General features: G+C 42.0%; 2 protein-coding genes across 4 annotated transcripts; both read right to left on the bottom strand.

Moving 5' to 3' along the window:
* Nucleotides 1–275: 275 nt before the first annotated feature.
* Nucleotides 276–4,252, bottom strand: bdh1 (3-hydroxybutyrate dehydrogenase, type 1). Its single transcript, XM_063484267.1, has 5 exons — nt 3,962–4,252; nt 3,534–3,644; nt 2,329–2,470; nt 2,088–2,240; nt 276–1,457 (listed from the first exon to the last, which is right to left on the bottom strand). The coding sequence occupies exons 1-5, from the start codon at nt 4,172–4,174 to the stop codon at nt 991–993; spliced, it is 1,086 nt and encodes a 361-aa protein (XP_063340337.1). The 5' UTR covers nt 4,175–4,252; the 3' UTR covers nt 276–990.
* A 1,515-nt stretch (nt 4,253–5,767) lies between these two features.
* gyg1b (glycogenin 1b) lies at nt 5,768–20,998 on the bottom strand. 3 transcript variants are annotated; one of them, XM_063483931.1, is made up of 10 exons: nt 20,920–20,998; nt 20,684–20,760; nt 20,526–20,603; nt 17,566–17,701; nt 17,272–17,446; nt 17,013–17,175; nt 8,974–9,100; nt 7,670–7,886; nt 6,982–7,020; nt 5,768–6,721 (listed from the first exon to the last, which is right to left on the bottom strand). In XM_063483931.1, the coding sequence occupies exons 2-10, from the start codon at nt 20,694–20,696 to the stop codon at nt 6,563–6,565; spliced, it is 1,107 nt and encodes a 368-aa protein (XP_063340001.1). In that variant the 5' UTR covers nt 20,697–20,760; nt 20,920–20,998; the 3' UTR covers nt 5,768–6,562. The 3 variants fall into 3 exon arrangements, with proteins under 3 accessions (XP_063340001.1, XP_063339999.1, XP_063340000.1); XM_063483929.1 differs by lacking the exons at nt 6,982–7,020; nt 20,920–20,998; XM_063483930.1 differs by lacking the exons at nt 6,982–7,020; nt 20,920–20,998 and having other exon boundaries at nt 20,526–20,760.
* Between the last annotated feature and the right edge of the window lie 369 nt (nt 20,999–21,367).

The raw sequence follows: 21,367 nt of genomic DNA, 5'->3' as shown, positions 1-21,367 counted from the left end.
AGTGTGGTAACAGCTTAAACGGCAGTACACTATTGCATGAGGAAAGCTGTGGGATTTTTAAATGATTCATTCCTGCCACCTGGTGGCCTTTAGTAACATTACATTTACTAGTCCTAACAACCCAAACCAATATTAAAAGAAACTCGTTCGTACTTATTGGGGGGGGGATAAAAAGACACCGTGATTGTAATATTTTAAAATATAATACTCTTTTTATTTGGATCATTCCATATACAAAATACTTTGTCATCAGAGAGGGGAGATTACAAGGGGGGGGGGGGGGGGGGGGGGGGGGCTTTTTCAGTCCAGTGTACCCATTTATCACATCAAAAGACCTCGGTGGTGACGTGCTCCAAACCATCCTGCGTGAAGGGGTTTTGGAGCACGAGAGACAAAGTGTGATTGTGCTGTTGTTACGCAACGTCAGACCGAGCCGGGCCAAAATCTCACCATGGTCCTACAGTAGCAGACCCTGTTTTTTTCCACTGTCTGCTATAGAAGAGCAGCAGGAGCTTTCTCCTGAGCCAGCTTTGGTCCTCGTGCCAATGGGGTGGCCCCACAAGATTCCCATAAGGCAAAACGTTACAAGTATTTGGGAAAAAATATTTAGAGCTAGAAGGAGAAACTATTTTTTTAAAAAGATTTTTACCACAGCAAGCGATAAAGATGCAGCACTTATAGCTATGAGTAGATTTTGGCTCTGCTGATACCAAACACAAAGTAGTTACTACTTAACAGAGAATATCTGTATAGATAAAGTTATGCTTCTTGCCAGACACATGAAAAGCAAAGTGCAATAATTTACTTACAATTTACAAAACCTTTTTTTCATATTGTTAAGGCTTGATTGATCATTAGATGATTTCAAATGCTGAGGGACAAATGGCAGGCACCCCACTTAGTCTGTAGATCTGTGTAACTGCTACTTAGCTGAAGAATATCACACTATCTGATTCTCAGGGTGAGCTAAACACAGGAACAGCTTCTCTTTTAGAAGTAAAGGAGATCAGATATGGCACCCGGCAGGTGGGTCATCACCTGCATTCTGATCCACCAGTGCGGCTCCATGGGGCTGTAGCGCGTGTGAGGACGCTTGGACATGATAGCGTCGGTGATGTCATCCAGCACGGAGACCGTATCCTTCTGCCCGCTGCTGCAGTAAGAGCGCATCAGAGCCATGTTCTGCTCAAAGTGGGTCTTCCCATAATCCTCCTTCACCTCCGAGGGCGCCTCGCTCCACAGCTTATTGGCCGTGGTAGCCACGATGTCGCGGGTCAGGATGCCAGTGGCCACAATGAAGTTGCCCGGTTCGATTGTGGACACTTTTACGCCCCACGCTTTCATCTCGTAGCGGAGGCAGTCAGAAAAGGCTTCCACGGCGTATTTGGAAATGCAGTACGGTGACCTCATGATGTTGCCCATCCTCCCATACATGCTGGCCACGTTCACGACACGGCCTGTGGTCAAGAGATACAAGGGGACAGATTTTAGACTCTCCAAATAAATGCATCATAATTTAAAAGTGAATTAAGAGCCTTTAGTGCACTTTTAAAGCTGCTGAGCTTGCAGGTCCAGAGTTCAGATGTCTTTAGGAACATTTCTTGGCTATTTGCTTAGCTCAGCAAATAACTTGGCCCCTCACTGTTTCTTGAACAGTCACTTATAACACACTTGTTAACAGAGCTGCTGTTCTGTTAGCGTCTGCGAAGTTTTCTTTTTTCTTCAGCACAACTTTGATAACACTGTTTTTTGCTTTACTTCAAAACATAATTTATTCCTATTTTATAGTAATGTTTTTATATATTTATTCATTTATAATTGTGGTTCTTAATACTTGAAACCACTTTCAGGAATGTTCAGTGCAAATATGCTTATCAGCATTGAAGGGTTTATATAACAAAGGTTATATAATGTGTTAACATGTTCTTTCACTTCCAGCCTTGTTTGAATTGTTATAACTCTTCACAGCTCACTCAAAGGCGGATGTATCTTTCAGATTTTTGCACTTTGGCGCCGTTATTTTGGACACTGTGTAACTGATTCCTGTTTATATGTCACAGAGTGGAGGGGAAAAAAATGCAGCTTACCCTTCGCCCTGCGGATTAACGGCAAAACAGCTTTAGTAACCCTGATGGTGCCCCACAAGTTGACCTCTGACACGTGCTTGTAGGTGTCCATGGAGGTAAATTCGACCTCTCCAAACGTTGACACACCAGCATTATTCACTACAGCCCAGAGAACTGGGCAGCAGAAAGTCAGAGAGAATGAAATGTATGAGTAAAGTCGTCTTCTTTTATGTGGGATCTATTTGATTACCGAGCGACCTACCCGCTTCAGATTCACCCAGGATCTCTTTGATGTGTTCCACTGCCTTGTTCACCTGCTCTTCATTGCACACGTCCAGCTGCACGACCTTCATTTGATCTGAATGAAGTTCCTCAAGCTCCTTTGCACCGTCTCCACCTTTATCCTGTAAGCGGGGACATTAGTTAACCTCACAGCCTCAGCATAAGAGGTCTCAGTTCAATCAGCTTCAGTGCTTTTAACAAGAACAAGAGCATCAAAACCTTTTTGTGCCTTCAGTATAAACGTTTTTTCCAGTTCTTGGCAGACAGGAGTGGTACCTGGTTTGGCTTTCTGCTGCTGTAGCCCATCTGTTTCAAGGTATGACAAACTGTGCATGCAGAGATGCTCTTCTGCATACCTTGGTTGTGACAAGTGAATATCTGGGTTACTGTTGCCTGGGTTACTGTCAGCTCAAAGAATTATCTGTTTGTTAGACACAAGTGAAAACTAAACGTGGCAAAGAGTCCTGAAGGTATAAAATAAGATCCTTAAGCAAAAATAAAGGTCAGCAGAGTCAGTGACTTCTTAAATCCCCTGTTCAGACATTTATTGAAGAGCCCATTACTGATCCATTTTGTTTTTTAATTTTCTACTAGAACGCTAACATGCTGTTGCTGACATGTCATTTTACACTGTACTATTATGCTTATCATTCTTGTACTTGATGTTATCATCTGCTCGTTTGTTCCTTAAGTAAATCACTTTGTGCCACACATGTAAAACAATGCTCTGTGGATGAAGTTTATTATTATTATTTTACTCATCCCACAAAGGTTCAGAGGTCACAACTAACGAAGCGCCCATTTTTTCAAAGGCTTAATTTGCCGACATCGGTTGCTGTGAAACAGCCGTTTTTACAGCTTTTGAGATAAGCTTAGGATATCTTATCTTAAAAGCACATGTTTCAATCAGTTTGTTTTTTTTAACTCAGGAAGCAGAGTGGAGGTCGGGCTGAAAAGGGTGTATTTACAGTGTGAAAACAGGTCTCCCGAAGGACATAGGTAGGGAATGATCATTCTGATTTTCATGTGGGTGGGATTTGTGGCCATGTTGTTCTTGATTCCCAGCTAAGCTGTGCAATCGATACCACATCTTCCTTGGAATGGGAGATTTTCTGGAAAACGTTTTGCTCACTTTCCTGTTTGCAAATCAGGGAAAAATACAGACTCGATGAGCAACAGCCTTACCTTGAGAAGACATCCGGCAAAGACCGTAAAGCCAAGTTTGTGCAGATGTTTGGCGAGAGCGTAACCAAATCCAGTGTCACAGCCTGTAACAAGCACGGCTTTCCCTTTCACCTACAGAGTTGGGTACAGTACAGTTTTCCCCCAAAACACACAATTAACATTATATGCAAATTAGAGAAAAAATACTTACAAAAACACGCATATTTCCAAGTGAACACAAACTCTCTGTACAGTTTGTTACAGTATAAACAAAAACTTATATTGCCCACCCCACATTACTGTAGCGTATCTTGTAAAGGATTTTCTGCGAGTTACAAGCCTTAATTTTGCGTTTTACAATGTTTCACTGACATCTGTGTTCCATTTCAATGTTTTGCATGCTAAAATGCAAACCAGCGACTAATTCCCCGTGTTTGTTGTGACATTACCTCCACCAGTCCTCTTGGAATTCGAGGCGTCGCCACGTACAGCACAAAAACTGCGTACAGCGCAACTATGCACTCGGTCACGCTCGTCTCCGGCAACCCCAGCATCCTCATGAACGCGTTCAGCAGAGCAGGGAGTCCAAAACCCAGCACAACCGTGAGGAAAACCGAAAATGCCACCAGGAGTACCGCTCGGAGCGCGGGCAGCGAGGCCATCTTGGCGGAATGGTGTGTTTACTTTCCTGGCGTAGCGGTCCGCTTTACAGCCGTCACCACGGGCGGACGGCACGCCCCCTGTATCACTGCAGCGACAGGCCACGGGATAGGGAAGTCCCCTGTTGTAATGTGTAACCGCAAAAGTAGCCGCAAAGCATCCGGTTGCAGGTTAAAATCGTGTTTTCGGCTAACCGACGTCGCTAAGTAACCGTTATATCGTGTGGTAGTTAAGCAAGCTGTTAAGTGTGGCTCGAACCAACTTCGGGCCGAGAACCACGAACAAGCCCCCGACTTAAGCACTGTCCAGCCATTATGTATCAGGAGTAAACTCTCACTGCAAAGTCACTACGAGGTGTGTTTTTTTATGCTTTACGTTAATATTTTACATGTCAATGCTCCGTTTCCAAAAACAGGACACTTATTTGGCTATCGTCGGGATTGAGACGGAACCGGAAGTAACACGGAGGGAAGTTTCTTGACATAAACCATATTTGCTTTGAAGAGATTTCTCTCTCGCTTAATAAAGGTGTATAAAAAGACTCGTTTATCATTACACATTAGTGAGCAAGCACACTTTGAAGCCTGGGTATATTCTCATTTAGCATGGCCTCGCTTACCAAATCATTGATATTGGACTTCTCGAAAGCAAGAGCTAAAGTAGTTGTTGGCTTATTTTGTTCATTATTATGCACAAAAAAGGGGGAGGGGGGGCAGCCTTGTACTGGGCTATTTTCAGGGGAATGTTTTTTTTTTTACGTCATTCAAGAATGGAAACGGCACCTAACTCAAAGGATGAGCCAGTGATGTCTCTACAACTAAGAGACAACTTATCATAGAAGTATGCATGTATAAGTACTCAAAGCACTTTACACAACTTGCCCCATTCACCCACTCGCACAAGCACTTTTTTTCTAAGCTCTTTCTGTTTAAGTGCTTTTTATCTCTCATCCACACACTTTCAGCAACTTGGGGTTAGTATTTTGCCCAAGAATATTTAGCATGCAGCCTGGAGCTGACGGAGATTAAACCACCAACCTTCAGATTAGTAGGTGACCTGCGCTACAGCCACCCCATAAAAACAAATCCTTTATTAACATTTCTGTATTTGGATCTATGAAAAATGTCAAAGATAAGAGTTTGACAGATATAAAATAGTATTTTTGCATAAACAAGATCATTCCCAAGTAGCTTTTGGCAAAAAACTGGTGGAGGATAACAGAAGAAGAAAAAAAGCATCTACAGTGAAAGTCATGTCCTTCGAGCCACTGTGTAAGACCATGTGGAAAGCATTTGATTGGCAACTGTTTTTTTTTTCCAACATCCCGACATCTAAAGAAGAGCTTTTAATGGCCTGAAGAACTATTCCTGAAAGAAATGACAACAAAGCTTGAGTTTAGGCTATGTTGACGAATAAAGATGATCATACCAAATATTAACTTTTAAGCTCACTGAAATTGTACAAACTATGTTTTTGCCTTATATACTGTATCTGCATTTACATTTGCACATTTTAATAAATAGCTCCCGTTTCCTAGGAAAATATAAAGATAATATAAATTCCAGCAAGAAAAAAAAAGCACCTGAGCAACTCCACAGCTTGTAAGGATGTTTTATTGTTTCCAGATAAAAGATTTCCAGCCAACATCCAGGTCAAGTATAATGTGGTAAAATTACAAACCTGTTTCATCTACTAAAAAAGCTGCTGGTCAAGAGTGAGATAACATAGGATGACAGCAGTAGGGAGAGCAAGGTGTTAAGGCACTAAAGATCTAGTGTGCATGGCTCACTGACCATACTACGGCCTTGAGAAGTGCTGTAAACATATCATCATATCCGTGTAAAACAGAGACTTCTAATTCCAAAACAATAGAATTAATTCTTTCGAGAAAAGAAAATATTAAGAAGACTGTCAGGTTACTGCAGAGTAAAAAAGGAAAGAATAAACTGAAAAATGACAATGTAAGTGACTACACATCTCAACCACACCGATACAAATGGCCCAGTTGATCTCTTGTTGCCATCTCTTTTTTTTTTCTTTTTTTACAAAAGAAGCATAAACATGAGAAAAAAAAGATTTAATAATCACCTTTAAACAAGCACACTTAGGTTATAAACCTTTTTTCACACTGTAGCAGAACATATATGAGTGTTAGGGTAAACTGAATGATAATAATCTTGCAGAGAGAAATAAAGCCGCTTCCCCTCACTTAAATTGGGCTGTCTTTGGAGTATGGAGTTGGCAGTGCTGGTGGAGAGAGGGACTTGGCTCATTTATAGTTGAAATAAAGGTAGGAAGAAAAACTGCAATCTGCTTTTTTTCTGCAGTATTTTCTTGGCAACAAGTAAACCGTAAGTGCTCTTTTTAAAATATCCCATGCCAATACTTCTTTATTTGAGAAAAGTATCAAGCTTTCTCTGGATATTGTCAAATGAGTCCATTCCCAAGTAGTCTGCCTGACCTTGCTCCCATTTCTGCTTCCGTTCTTCTGAGGACATCTGCTGGGATTGGGATGCCTGTGCGTGCGCGTGCGAAGACCTGCTCTCGCCCTGAAGGAATATGGAACATAACAGCAGGGAAATGAATAAATGACAAGACACGCAGACTGCACACAACATGCTGTTTTTGCTTTTTTTGCTTTTTGGAAGCAACAAACCGCCATACTTAGCCTTTCCAAATTAATGGCTGCAGGCAAACACGCGAAAGCTCTGATTTTAGAGGAAGGGCAGCAACAGCAATAAACCAGGCGCCAACGGATGCTTAATCACTGCTGAGCTATAAAAAACAAAACAAATCTTTGTCTCCATACCTGTTCACTCTCAAAAGTGACAGTTTCACTGTGCTGGAACTTTGTGAGATGAATAAGAAGACAGAAAAGAGGTTTAAATAGCTTTGCATCATTCAAAGTTCAAAATAACGGCTATAAATTTATACTGGAGCGTTTCAGCTCATCCACTGTCTGAAAGAGGATCTTTTAGCTCCCTTAAGTTAAATCTGTTGAGATTGCCTCCCCATGCAGGCAAAAGATCTGAAAAAGATCAGTAGGTGGGAGGGACTGTATGTCTGAGATGACTATATTAGGGATAGATCCTCTCGCTGACATCTAAGAGCATTTCGAGCAGTCTGAAGCCTCAACTTCTGGCTCTCAGGGATTACTTACACATACGCTGACCTTGCTATTTTAGCCATTTGTTATGAATTATCCAGTGGCTCCATGGTTGTAGTTTTGTGCATTAGTTGCAAATGATCTTAGGTTCAAGACTGGGAGGACATACACACCCAGCCTCAGGGGTTCATCAAATGGTTGTCAGGGAAGACTATGTGGTGTAAAATCTTTGGTGACCCCTTTAGAAATATATAGCAACAAAAGCATGTCTTTTTCTTATGAACTATCCACCTTTGTAACAATACAGAAAATAAGGAAACAGCTCTGTTTTAAAGATAATATCTGATGAGAAGTCGCAAATAGTGCAGGTTCAATTAAAATGTCGACTTACCTCCACACATCCTGAGTGGAAGGGCTGTTCTCCATACTCCTCATGCAGCATGGGGACCACATCACCCGAGTACAGGGTCCACCAGTCGAGAAGGAAAGTAGGGTGTGTGGCAGCATCCTGCTCACTCCCTAAAATCTGTTTGGTTTTGGGGTCAAATGTGTAACCCCATGGTTTGGTCTTCCCCAGGAAATGGACCACCTTGGCATTTCCACCATATCTGAAACCAGTATTACAGTAAATGAGAGGATGTACTGTAGATGCAGTGTGGTTAGGGTTAGATTTACTAAATGAAGCTTTTCTGAATAGTTTTTAATATCAAATTGTAGCAATAAAGACATTTGTATTCATATACATAAATAGTATAGAATATTCTTAAATAAAAAAAAAGTTTTAGAAATGTTTTAGGAGAAACCCTGTATGTTAGTGTCAAAAAACATATTATTAAATTGTTGTGTTTTTAATTGGTCATATTAATGGACTGGACACTAATATAAATTTTAATGCTCCAGGAAACATTTTTGGGTGTCTGTGTTTAAAAGCTGGGTTAGCATGAATGAAACAAAATCCTTTTGGAGAAATAAGAATGAGAAATATATTGATCCACCCCAGTTCTGACAAGCTTAGATGTCTTTTTAGCACTGGCAATCTGCTCAAGTACACAAATAAACCTGAACCCGACACTGTCGGGTTTGTTTTGCTGTGTTTGTCAGACCTCTAAGCGTTATTGCTGACAACTACAAACAACTAAAGACATGTTTATCTTCCCTGTCATCCTGATGGATGCCAGGAAATGCCAAACCAAAAAAAGCCTGCTGATGAGACCAGAGGTGAAGACACAGAGATGCAATGAGGATGAGAGGGGAGCTTTAGACACAGCACACAATGACCAGTCCTGGAGGCAAACATTAAAAGGTCTTTAAATAAAGTGCTCTATTTCAGGAGTGGGTATCAGCTGCTCTGAGCTCAGAGTGGGCATCCAACCCAGAGCTGAGGGCCTGCTGGGGCGACACTCTAACTGTGCTGCTGGAATCTCGCTGCTCATCTCACCCGTAACCTGATGTCATGTCACGATGTGACTACGCGTTCATGTGACCAGGTATCTACTTACATCTTGGCTTTGTATCCAACACACAAGATTTTAGTCACATGGACAGACTGCTGTTGCGTAATATGAATTTCCCAGGGTAGCAGGTAAATATAGTATCTTATAGAGTTTGGTCACATAAAAATTTTTAAACCGCACCTGTGACTTTACGCATTTCATAATTACTCCATGAGTTTAAGTGTGCTTAGCAGACACTTACTGTTTAAATGCTGGGAGGTAAGTGTAGATGGCTATGCTGCTGAGATTGTAAATGAAAGGGAGATGTTTTGATATGTCAGCTGTCGCCCAGTTGCTAAAGAAGCCATTCAAAATCCCTTGGTCTCCTCCTGCAACAGAGAAATACGAAGGTAAGTGTGACAGTATGATAAGTCGAGTCGCTTTATATGGCACATTTAAAAACAACAGCAGTTGATGCTTTCCAAATGAGGTAGAATAACAAGGCAAATCTCTAGAAACATACATATAAAGCCCTAAAGAGAGATACCCCCAGGAGATCCCGACAGGGGTGGGGGGGATGAGATCTCCAATCGGACAGACTCAAGGTTAATGACCAACGCAACGGAAAGGACTACGAGTAAGACATGCGTCTGCGGCAAGGTGTGTAAGAACCAGCATGGCCTAAAGGTCCATCAAGCCAGAATGTAATGTTTGGAGCGGGAAAGTGAGGTGCAACGCACAGGTCCTGAACCTGGTGAGATGCAGGAGGAGCCCGGCCAGGAGGCTGATCAGTGGAGGTGCGCAGAGGGAGTCTGGATTCCCAAAGAGGAGGACTCTAAAAACATAAACCAGTTTCGGAGCATCTCGCTATTGAGCGTGGAGGGGAAGGTGTTTTTTAGCATTGTCTCCCGGAGACTGACCGAGTTTCTCCTTAGAAACAATTACATTGATCCATCAGTTCAGAAGGGGAGGATCCTAGGAGTTCCTGGTTGCCTAGAGCACACTGGCGTAGTTACTCACCTTATAAGAGAAGCCCACGAGAACAGAGGCGACCTAGCTGTATTGTGGCTGGACCTGACTAATGCCTATGGGTCTATCCCACACAAAATGGTTGAGCATGCTTTACACCTCTACCATGTCCCCAGCAAGATCAAGGACCTGATCCTGGACTATATGCCAACTTCAGGCTTAGGGTCACTTCTGGGTCAGTTACTTCAGGCTGGCACTGCCTCGGGAAAGGTATAATAACAGGCTGTACCATCTCAGTTACGCTCTTTGCCCTTGCAATGAACATGGTGGTAAAGGCTGCTGAGGTGGAGTGCAGAGGGCCACTAACAAGGTCAGGTGTTCGTCAGTCCCCTATTAGAGCCTATATGGATGACCTCACCATCACAACATCATCAGTTCCAGGGTGTAGGTGGATCTTGCAAGGACTTGAGAGACTCATCTCATGGGCAAGGATGAGTTTTAAACCTTCCAAGTCAAGATCGATGGTACTGAAGAAGGGGAAGGTGATGGACAAGTTCCGGTTCTCAATCTCAGGGACCATTATTTCATCCATAACGAAACAACCAGTCAAGAGCTTGGGGAAACTCTTTGACTCCAGCCTGAAAGACTCTGCTGCCATTCAGAAGGCAAATGAGGAGCTGGGACCTGGGTAAACAGCTAAAGTTCCCACAGCACATTGCAAAAACATCCCTCCGGCCAGACATGATCATTATTTCTGAGGTTTCAAAACAGCTGATCATGCTGGAACTCACAATGCCCTGGGAAGAGCGGATCGAGGAGGCCAATGAAAGGAAACGTGCAAAGTACCAGGAACTAGTGCAGGAGCACTACAAGACTAGAAGACTTTCTATGAGCCCATAGAAGTGGGTTCTAGAGGCTTTGCAGGACGATCACTCTGCGAAGTCCTAGGCCAGCTGGGTGTGGCGGGGGCAGCCAAGAAGACGGCCACCCAGGCTGTGAGCAAAGCGGCAGAGAAAGCCACAAGGTGGCTGTGGATTAAGAGGGCTGATCCGTGGGTAGCTACTGATACGCAAGTCGGGGCCTGATCACCCCCGGCTGGGTCGCCTGGGCGAGGGTGTATGATGTTGTGAGACCAGAAACACCTGATGACCCCAGGATACATCACTGAAGATGCGTACCAGTACATCCAGGAGATGTGTCTTGTATAGATAAAACTAATAGTCACATAAATAAAAAACCTGAATAAACTATAGTTTAAGTATATTTTTCAGTGATTAACAATTTGCTAGAATAACAAAATTACAATAATGAAAAAACAGAAAAACATATTTAATCAATGAAAAACATGAATTACTTGTTAGAAATAATATATTAAAAATAACTAAATCTGATTTAATTAGGCTCTGTGGACCAGCTGCTGTGTAGTTCAAACATTGTAACATCTTTTCAAGACATCAAAGTGGATTTGCAAATAGTGTACAGTGTCTTTTCCAGTGCTGACTTTTTAATAACATCAGTCATGAAAACAAAACAAGCCCCAGGTTTTAAAATTCATTAACAGTTTTGTAATTTCTTCTAAAAATGTTTGTCTTGAAGTAATTTGCCTTGGTGGCATTCGCATGCTGTAAAAAACTCTGATATGGTCACATAACAGCAAACTTGGCTTTAAAAATGCTTCTGGTCAGGTTTTGTTTGTTGGCTGAATGTCTTCACTGAAAGAGTGAGACCAATGAAAGGCACACCTGTGACAAACCACATTAGTTCTCAGCTCAGCTCATCTGCTGAGATATAAGCCCAGACAAGCATTTAAAGAAATGTTCTCACATGTTTAGGACACACAACTGAATCTCATGTTCCCACTGCTACCTGAAAAAAGTAGATCTGATTTTCTAGAAACTGCAGGTAGTGCTTTACCTCAGTGGGTGCACACAGGTTGGGGCATGTGTTTTAGCAGCCACAACATTAAACCCACCGAAGTTAATGTGAACAGTGTTGATTGTCTCATTAGAGGCACGACATTGCAAAAACGCTTCGGGAAACAGTTCAAAAAACAAAGAGCCCACAGCATTAACCGGGCCTCCAAACTTTGCAGATCCCAATCCAATCACCATCTACGGGATGCGCCTGAACAAGCCCATTCAAAGGAGGCTACACCCTGAAATCCACAGGACCCAAAGGATCTGCTGCCAAAGTCCCGGTGCCAGATACCACAGGACACCCCCCTGAACTTTCATGTTCATTCCCAGACGGGTCAAAACTCTTTTTCCTTTTTTCTTTTCTTTTTTTGTGGCATGAGGGGGAGGGATATTATTGTCATTAGGTTTCTTTTTATTGCATAAAACAGTTTATTTGTAAATAATCCTTTTTATTTTTTTCAGATTAAAAGGCAAAAAAAAAATCCTAATCAAAGGATAATGTTGGTGTCAGTAGAAAAAATTGAGGTGCTGCCTCTGCAATTACATTGAATATTTCCAAACTTTACCCTACTCCATTCATGACCAGCCAACTTTAAATAATACAAACAGACAAAGGCGTTTAAAGACTTTTGTCTCTCACTGTGCTGGTACGTGAATTAACACTGGCCTCTGGGTTTTAAGTAAATAGACTGCAAGTTTGCGTCTGAGTTGCCTCAGGTCCTGGAGTCCAATTGGAGGGCTGTTACAGCCATTTGCCCTCCCTCAAGTTTGGCTGCTTTAGAACTGGGGCAGCCCCTTCTCACAGCAGCAACTTACATAAATACACAACTTATAAAAGTTTGGGAGGCAGGGATCTATTTGATGTAGGGATGCACCGATACCGATACTGGTATCGGGTATCGGGGCCGATACTGTAAAATGTGTGTGTACTCGTACTCGTAAAAGTTAACCGATACCATGAACCGATACTAATGTAGCCCGGATGGGAATACTCATAATTCCCATGGACTTAAACGCCACGGTAACATAAGGTGTTCACAGTTGATGTTATGTGATGTAACTCTACCCTAAATGTAATTTGCCCTGTAATATGTCACAAGGTAAATACAGGTAATTAGAGCAATCAAACTGTTATGTTAATCATAAAAGTATTATTTTATGGTATGTAACTCTGAAGGGAGTTAAAATATTTTTCAGAGTTCTCATTTTCTGGAGGCCCGTGAAGGTAGCATAAAACGGGACCTGTGTATCTGTTGCAATGGAGGAGGAGAAGAGAACGGCATGGAGAGATGCACGAGGTTAGCTGAACCAAAGTGAGAGACTCAGCTAGTTTTACTGAGGTTAACTAGCACAAAAGAGTGTGTGACTAGAAAGCTAACCGTGTGAGAGCTTCACAACAGAGTGTGGGTGAAGTGACTTTTTGTTTCAATGGTCGCACCACCGTGGAAAACTGTGTTTCCAGCTACGACCGCCGAGGCTAAAGGCTAGCCCGGACTGCTTGGCTTCGCCAAGGAGGCAGCCGCTATGGACTGTCGGAGAGCTGGACAGTGACTGGCTAATGTGCTGTAGCAGAGACAGCATCGGGTCCGCAGGGAGTGGATTTAGTGTGGGACTGGTGAACGGCGATCTACCGGGCAACGGAACTGTAAGTCAGACTTTTGTGCTCTTACTGGGGAGAAGATGATTTTTCTCCATCGTCCGGCGTGAGCAGCAAACAGGCCTGCAACAAGTGTGAGTGTGTGGAGCCCATGTGTGAATATTGTGTGTTTAGTGGATTTATATAACGTGTTTTGGAGTGTATATTAGTGAGTCACTTACCAAAAGGTGATAACATAAGTTGGGTTGTTTAATATAATTTGAAAGGGAATTATTTCATTTATACAGTGTATTTCATTTGGTTAAGGAATTGTAATATCATTTGAGTTTAAAAAAGGGATGTGTTGTACAGTATTTGTCTCTGCCCTTACGTTCAGTAAACGTTTCGTTTGGGTTAAAGAGTTGTCTGGGGTCGTTTCTTTACTACTGGTTAAGTTTAACTTGTGTGTGGTAGAAGTATCGGTTTTTGTACTCGGTATCGGCAAGTACTCAGATCCAAGTATCGGTATCGGATCGGTTTGAAAAAATTGGTATCGTTGCATCCCTAATTTGATGTTATGTGAGGTGGGTGACAGGTAGACAACTAGACCAGACCTGAGCCTTAAATAAATGACAGACCCCCAAAATGTGATAAAAGTTCAGTGAATCTGTGAATGAGTCACTGAAATGACACTAACACAGGACGAGATGTTGGCTGTTAACAAAACTTTCACATGTCTCTCCTAAAAAAGCATAGGACTGTAAAGTCTGTGGCTTCGGTTTAAAATAACACACATAGCTGGCGTTTGTCTGAACCCACAGCCTCCACTGGAGAGTTCAAAACTTAATATGGAGCTGAGTATCTTCATTTTGAGGGGATGAGCAGAACACAGGAAGAATGTGCATCTAACCGGTGCCAGTTTGTTTTGGCAGCAGATAACACTGGAGCCACAGATGCAGAGATAGAGCCTCTGGGTTCAGTCATTATTTCAGTCAGTATTTTCTTTCCTCCTCTGCAATTTTTCTTTTCCAATACATCTTTCATGTTCTGCGGGGTAGAGAGGGGTACACATGTATATCATGCATTCCATGCAGGATAGCAGAACTGAAATGCTAAAGGTCAAAGCGGCTTCACCTCATGCCCCAGTGCACACGAAAAGACCATCCATGTCTATAAATAAGACAGCTTTACTTATTAGCATGCCATCAAGCATTCAGATAGTGGCATCACACTGAAACAGGGACTTAAAAATTATCCACAAAAAGACACTAAGGGATAAATGAGTTTCAGCTTCCAAAGGGACTCTTTCTCATAAAGAAATAAGAAAATGTCTTTTGTATGTGGTTGAAATCGTGATGTGAAAAATTGTTGTGGCAGAATGAGTCGGCACTTGAAAGCAGTGGCCCATATTAAGCAAACTAATTGGTTTTTCCAGTGGCGCCCCCCATCCCTGATGGAATCTGTCTCACAGCATCACAAGGGAAACAGATTCAGTGACACTAACAAGTACATGCTTTGGCACTTCCGAGCCTAACTATAAACTCCTTTCGTCTTTTGTTTACTCCACGACTGTTTTCTTTGTTTGTTGGAATTTTTGAGGTCAGAGCAGCCGAGTAAACTATGATTTTGTCTAGAGTCTTGCCCTTCTATCAGCAGGACTGACAGCTGAATGAAATCAAAAGCTTTTTCTCGGCATATCAGATACATAATAAATACTGTTCTTCACTTAAGCACTTAATTGAGATTTCATCACAATACATTAGATTTTTTGGTGTCAGAAGATATTTATAGTCTAAACCAGGGAGGTCAAACTCATTTTAAATTGTGATCCACTTTGATCTCATTAATTGAATTGGCCAATCCAATTCAGTTACATTCAATTTTATCTATAAAGTGCCAAATCACAACAACTGTCACCTCAATGCATGACCAGTGAAACTTCTCTCTCTGTCAGTGTAAAGAAGTGTAACTTCATATTTAATCCCTGAAATATCTTAACATAAGAAAAAGAAGTGCAATTTTAATGATACATGTCGGTTTTTCTACATAATAAAGAAATTTCTCAGCACAACACTTTGGGTTTAAATTATGAGAAATAAATACAAGTTCTGGTAGATCATTGCCTGGACTCTGTTGTAATTATTAAACAAAAAAATGGTAAATGGCCTGTATTTATATAGCGCCTTACTAGTCCCTAAGGACCCCAAAGCGCTTTACATATCCAGTCATCCACCCATTCACACACTGGTGATGGCAAGCTACGTTGTAGCCACAGCCGCCCTTGGGCGCACTGACAGAGGCGAGGCTGCCGGACACTGGCGCCACCGGTCCCTCTGACCACCACCAGTAGGCAACGGGTGAAGTGTCTTGCCCAAGGACACAACGACCGAGACTGTCCCAGCCAGGGCTCGAACCGGCAACCTTCCGATTACTAGGCGAACTCTTAACTCTTGAGCCACGATCGCCCCACAAAAAGGTTTTTGTTAACTAATTCTTACTTAAATAAAACAGATAATAAGGTAGATAGTGAAAAAAATAGAAACATTTTTGCCATTTCATTTTTTTATAATATAGTATGAAGGTAGGAAAAGCTATAAAACTTGAGACAATATAGTTAAAATCTGAAGTTTATGCCCACTTTCACATTTTCCAAAGACATGCACCCGGATTGGAGTCTTTGCCCGGTCTTATGTTTGACACCCCTGGTCTAACCAGTATTGGCTTTGGCTACATTTAGGTAAACAGCCCCAGTGAAGAGGAAAGGAAGGATTAAATTTCCTGGACATCTCAAAAGTATCTTCCGTCATCTGACGATGATTATTTTTGAACAATGTAAACTCCACAGATAAGAAAGTCTTGGCCTAGATTTCTATGAGCTACACTGGTATCCCCAAAACAGAGACTTGGTAATCAGAAATATATGATGGGTTTCCAGCATGCACATGACATTATTTTGGTCATGTGACGTAGCTGTCACCTTAGCTGCATGGTCTTAGATGAACTGAGAAACTCTTTTTGCCACGTTAGACTATCACATGTGGTCTCCTGGAAGAAAAGCTAATAAGTGGACAACAACTTGAAATTATTTTTAAGTTACATGGCACAAATTTAATTAAAAAATAAGTTCAAAAGCAAATAGGCAACTTGGTCCGATGTCCACCAGACTCTCTTTGGATAGCTACAATATGTCAGACTCAGTTACTCAGCTACTTTCCAAAATGCAAGTGTTCATTTTTTCCCATTTAGATTATGTAATATTAAAAAAAGATTCTTGAGGAGCACCATGAAACTACGGATCGATGATGATTCTAGCCCTTCACTGAGCCTGATATGGCCGGCATAGCTTTACTACAATTCAGCAACAGTACGCTCCATGGAAAAGTGTTGCTTAATGTCAACTGGTCCTCTGTGCAAAACAGGGCCTCTCAAATTTAACCTTCACCCCACCCCGGTGAGCCCCTGAGAATAACTCAGCAGAGCTCGAAAGTCTCTGACAGGAGAGCCTTGTTTCCAGGCACCGAGCTTGATAAAGACCTTACTTAGAGCAAAAGATAAACAAGCCCAGTTAAACATCATGTTAGAGCGTTTTCAAAACCATGTTTGACTCAAAAAAAAAAGGAATTTAAAAGGGCAGAAGTTCCTCCCCTGCTATATCATTGTCAATAACATGAGAAGTAGATCGAAACATAGATTTTCACTAACTGCATCCCTGAATCTCAATAATAAACATGTTACATGTCATTAGTCATTGCATAGAACCAAGTGCATTCCTGAAAATGCTATAATAGCCCTTTAATAGACATTTTATAAAATGCATCCCGGCATTTTATGGCAGCTTACCGTCAAAGCTGCCGTGTTCTGTACAATACTGAAGCAGTTTGCCATGAGTCTCCACAGAAGGATGAAAAACAAAAACGCCAGAGTTGAAGCAATCGGGCCAGCCAGGGTCAGGAGCAGCTGACAGTTCCTCTCTATCAAACAACTCATCTATATTTGAAAGGACCTGAGATGCACAAACAAAGCACATGTTTATACACACCAGTGATGTGCAGCATCTTCATTTTCTTTGTGCTGAAGCAAAATGACCTGTTAGCCTCACCATAGTGTCTGCATCCATGAAAACACATTTGGAGTAATGTGTGAGGGTCCAGCAATGGAGTTTGGTGAAGGTGACGCCCAGTTCGGGTCTCTTCATCATGGCCAGGTGTGCAGTGTCGCCACTGTCTAGCACATCCACCACCCTCACCTCATCGTAGATCCTCTTCAGCACAGACCTAATCATTTACAATACTATGTAATGAATCACTGTCAACCACCCATGTGGAAAACAAGAGTTCACAGGAACGGTAATGTGTATGAGTGAGAAAAAGTGAATGTAGGTAAAGTTTCTTACTGGCAAGGCTCTGATACTCGTGGACCAATGAGTGCCACCAGCTTCTTGGCTGTATTGTGCTTACGGAGGGATTTGCCCAAAACCATTGCTCCCCGAGCATAGCTGTCATTGGTAGCCAATGTCACAAATGCCTGATCTGTAAAGAAAGAAAACTGAATTAAATTAGTTAAAGGTTGCTCCCACCCAAGTACTAACCACACCCAACCCTGTTTTGCTTCCAAGATGAGAAGAGATTGGGCGCACCCTGAGTTGCTTAACTTAAAGTTGCTTCTTAATATAGTACATACAATTTAAGAATGCTCTCAAACTCGTGTGTTAGTCAGATTCTGTTCTAAATGTTATGAAGTGGTTGAATTGGTTAGTTGACTTAGTTGAATTGGTCACATAACTGCATCATATGACTGCATCATATGACTGCATCATATGACTTAAATGTGTCATATTTTTCGAAAGCCTCCGTTTTCGCAATCCACACTGTGACGCTAAAACAGCGTTTTCAAATTTATCCACTTTGGAGAGCGTTTTCAAAAGGCTCTGTTTTCCTAGACCAAAAACGCTGTCTCAGTGTGGACGGAACGCCAAAACGGAGAGAAAAAAATGTGTTTTCAAATGAAACCGTATTAGTGTGGACATGGCCTTAGTTAGAAAGGGTTAAGCACCCACTCCAGGTGAGTGAGTTGCTGCCACAAGTGGAGGACTTTCAGTATCACAGGGTCTTGCTCATGAGTGAAGGAAAAGGGAAAGTGACAGACAGATTGGGGCCTTGTCTGTAATGATGAGGTCCATCGTGGTGAATTGAGAGCTGAGTGTCAAAGTGAAGCTGTTGAGGTTGATCAACATCCTTATGCTCACATATAATCACAAGCTTTGGGTAGTGACCCAAAGAAGGAGGTATGTGGCAGAAATGAGCTTTCTCCGAAGGTTGGCTGGCCTCTGTTTTAGAGATAGGCTAAAGAGTGCACTAATTTGTGAGCGGCTCAGAATATAGCCCAGGGGTGGGCAATCTCAGTCCACGAGGGCCGGTGTCCCTGCAGGTTTTAGATCTCACCTTGGGTCAACACACCTGAATCACGTGATTAGTTCATTACCAGGCCTCTGGAGAACTTCAGGACATGTTGAGGAGCTAATTTAGCCATTTAAATCGGCTGTGTTGGTTCAAGGACACATCTAAAACCTGCAGGGACACCGGCCCTCGTGGACTGAGATTGCCCACCCCTGGTATAGCCACTACTCCTGCACATCCAAAGGTGCCAGCTGAGGTAATTCGCACATTTGACAAGGATGCCTCCTAGGTAAGGTGTTCCAGGAATGTCTTATTAGGAGGCAGACCCATGACACGCCCAAGAGATTGGGGTGTGTCATGGGAACACCGTGGTGTTCCCTTCGATAGGTAGAGGGAGGTCTGGGCTTCTCTGCTTAGACATCTTCCATAGATAAGGGAAGAAAATGGATGGATGGATGTGTTAGTCAATGAATTCATCCCATTTAAAGAATTTCCATAACTGTTCTGTGAATGACCAAATGATGGAAAGATGCTAGTCTACTTTCCCCCCAAGCCCTTCGACAGATTGGTGACCTTGCCACCTAAGACAGGTGGGATGGGCTCCAGCTTCCTGTGACTCTGAATTGAAGAAGTGGAAAGATGGATAGGTAGATATTTTCCTCCAGTGTAACTGCATTGCATGTATTTTTAAAGTTTACTGCAGGAATATGAAACACACACCAAAAACATTACACTGCAGTTGTAGCCTCTTGCCTTTTAGGTGATGCGTTTCTGTGTGGTGATCCAAATAATTCATATGTTTATCATTTCAAGTGTTTCTGAATGAGCAACACGATCTAACCTCACTAAAAGTTTTCTCGCAAAGTACCCCATAAAGGTTTAAATGTCTCATTAAGGTGATTTTTATTTGCAGTGTGGCATCTACTCTGTACCACCACCTCAGGCTGCTGGGAGGAAAATCTGCCAAGTCAAGTCTTGGGAACAACGGCTTGCCTGTGAGAGGACATATAAACTGAGATGACGAAATCAGCATGGCAGCTGGGATAGTTGTGTGACTAGCAGTTAGGCCAACACCAATCCCATTTGGCCTGTGCGCTAACCCTCTGGCAGTAAGATACCAATAATGGGCAAGGAGAGCACAATAGATAGAGTATGTCTGACATGCTAGCAGCCCGGAGTTTCTATAAGTTTGGGCCAGTTGGAGAACAATGGTTCCAAATACCACAGCTTGCCAGGAAAATTTGTTCTGTCTCACTGCCTTTTCACAGTGCCACACCTCCTTTCTCTTACACCCCCTTTTCAATTGGTAGAAACCCTTCTGCAATATGAATGTAACACTAAAAAAACACATAAAAGATGAGAATTAGCTCCGCAACAACCCAAGTTACAGTGAAGTCACTGTCCAGGCAGCAGGGTCATTTCATTTTGAGTGAGGGGGACGGTTCCCAGTAAGCTTATACCACAAATTAAAAATTAATTATGGCGAATTAGGACACAAGAGTAGTGTAGTAGGTCTCAAACTAAGGTCCAATGATAGTAAAGTAGTCTAAAACGGTACCCTGTGAAATGATTTTATCGCACTGTGTCCACTGCACCTACTTTTGGCAGTTTCCTAATATATACATGACAAAATGGAACACACAGTTATAAAAAGTAGTAACACTGTAATTATGTCACACCGTTAGCTGGTCACTGTGACAAATACAAGTTAATTATGTAAAGTAAGACTGTAACCACTTTAAGAACAGAATACTAAACTTCTTATTCAACAAGGGAACACAACTACCCAAAAACAAAGAGAACAGTGACAAAAGACTATATTAGCTACATAATGCAATTTAATATCACCAAAGTTCGCGCCAATTGCTACTTTTAAAACTTTAGAGAAAAACAAACAAACAAATAATTAACAAGAATGTTTTACTATCGACGCTGAGAGTGTTAAAATGTTACCTACCAGCCATGACTGACGAATAAGTCGAAGCTACTCTGTAGCCTGGACTTTGCAGAAGCCTTGCGTGGCGAAAAGGACCGACTAAATATACAGAGGTGGTTTAAATACCAACATGACAGCAGCCAGACCCGGCGTCACGTGACAGCCCCCAACACACCCACCTGCTGTCGACATGCTCCACCGCTACACAGCAGCACCTCAAGCAACACTGCTTTCCACAGGTTTACAGGTAAACAGCCTACAGATGAAAAAAAAATTACAATTATTGAAAATATTATGCATTACTTCCTCCTCCTAACGTTACGGAAAATTCACAACTCTGAAAAAGTAAAGGGGGAAAAATTCTTTGAGTCAGAGATAACGTTGCACTCTCAGGACATCATTCTACAGCTCTGACCTTTCAAACAGCTGCCGGGTATCTCCCCTGAGTCCTGTCATCTTTAGTTATAGTGACAAATGAAAGACGGTGAAGATGTAATGCGTCCAGGAACAAGATGTCCTGTAGTAAACATTTGGCACGTTGTCGCCACCTTGTGGATTGAAGACCGTATAGCAAGGCAGTTATCATACAAACCGTAGTTTAGGTCTTTCAGTGCTCTTATTGTATTACACAACAGTGAATTATTTTTAGCTCAAGTAGTGTACTTTAAGAGGAGTGTCATAATTAAGCAAGCGGATGATATGTCATTTTACTGTCTTACATTTAAATCAAAAATAATGACATCAAGTGGCAGAATTAAAAGCATACAAATGGGAATATTAACCACAATCTTACCAACATGTTTTCCATGCATGCAATGGACTATTGCCTAAAGAGCTCAAGAATAATTTACTGCAAAAAGCAA

The sequence above is a fragment of the Pelmatolapia mariae genome, linkage group LG9, assembly GCF_036321145.2.
Source record: "Pelmatolapia mariae isolate MD_Pm_ZW linkage group LG9, Pm_UMD_F_2, whole genome shotgun sequence".
Lineage (NCBI taxonomy): Eukaryota > Metazoa > Chordata > Actinopteri > Cichliformes > Cichlidae > Pelmatolapia > Pelmatolapia mariae.
The sequence above is the reverse complement of the archived record's forward strand: the minus strand, read 5'-3'. Positions and strand labels throughout refer to the sequence as shown.

What these genes read in the sequence shown, in the direction of transcription:
- bdh1 (XM_063484267.1), bottom strand. Translation starts at nt 4,174, where the DNA reads ATGGCCTCGCTGCCCGCGCTCCGAGCGGTACTCCTGGTGGCATTTTCG. An exon ending in CCTGGGTGAATCTGAAGCGG is followed by an intron (nt 2,241 to 2,328) that starts GTAGGTCGCTCG and finishes TCTGCTGCCCAG; the next exon opens with TTCTCTGGGCTGTAGTGAAT. An exon ending in GTTAATCCGCAGGGCGAAGG is followed by an intron (nt 1,458 to 2,087) that starts GTAAGCTGCATT and finishes TCTTGACCACAG; the next exon opens with GCCGTGTCGTGAACGTGGCC.
- gyg1b (XM_063483931.1), bottom strand. An exon ending in TCATGGATGCAGACACTATG is followed by an intron (nt 17,176 to 17,271) that starts GTGAGGCTAACA and finishes TGTGCATCTCAG; the next exon opens with GTCCTTTCAAATATAGATGA. An exon ending in TCACTTTTGAGAGTGAACAG is followed by an intron (nt 6,722 to 6,981) that starts GTATGGAGACAA and finishes ATATTCCTTCAG; the next exon opens with GGCGAGAGCAGGTCTTCGCA.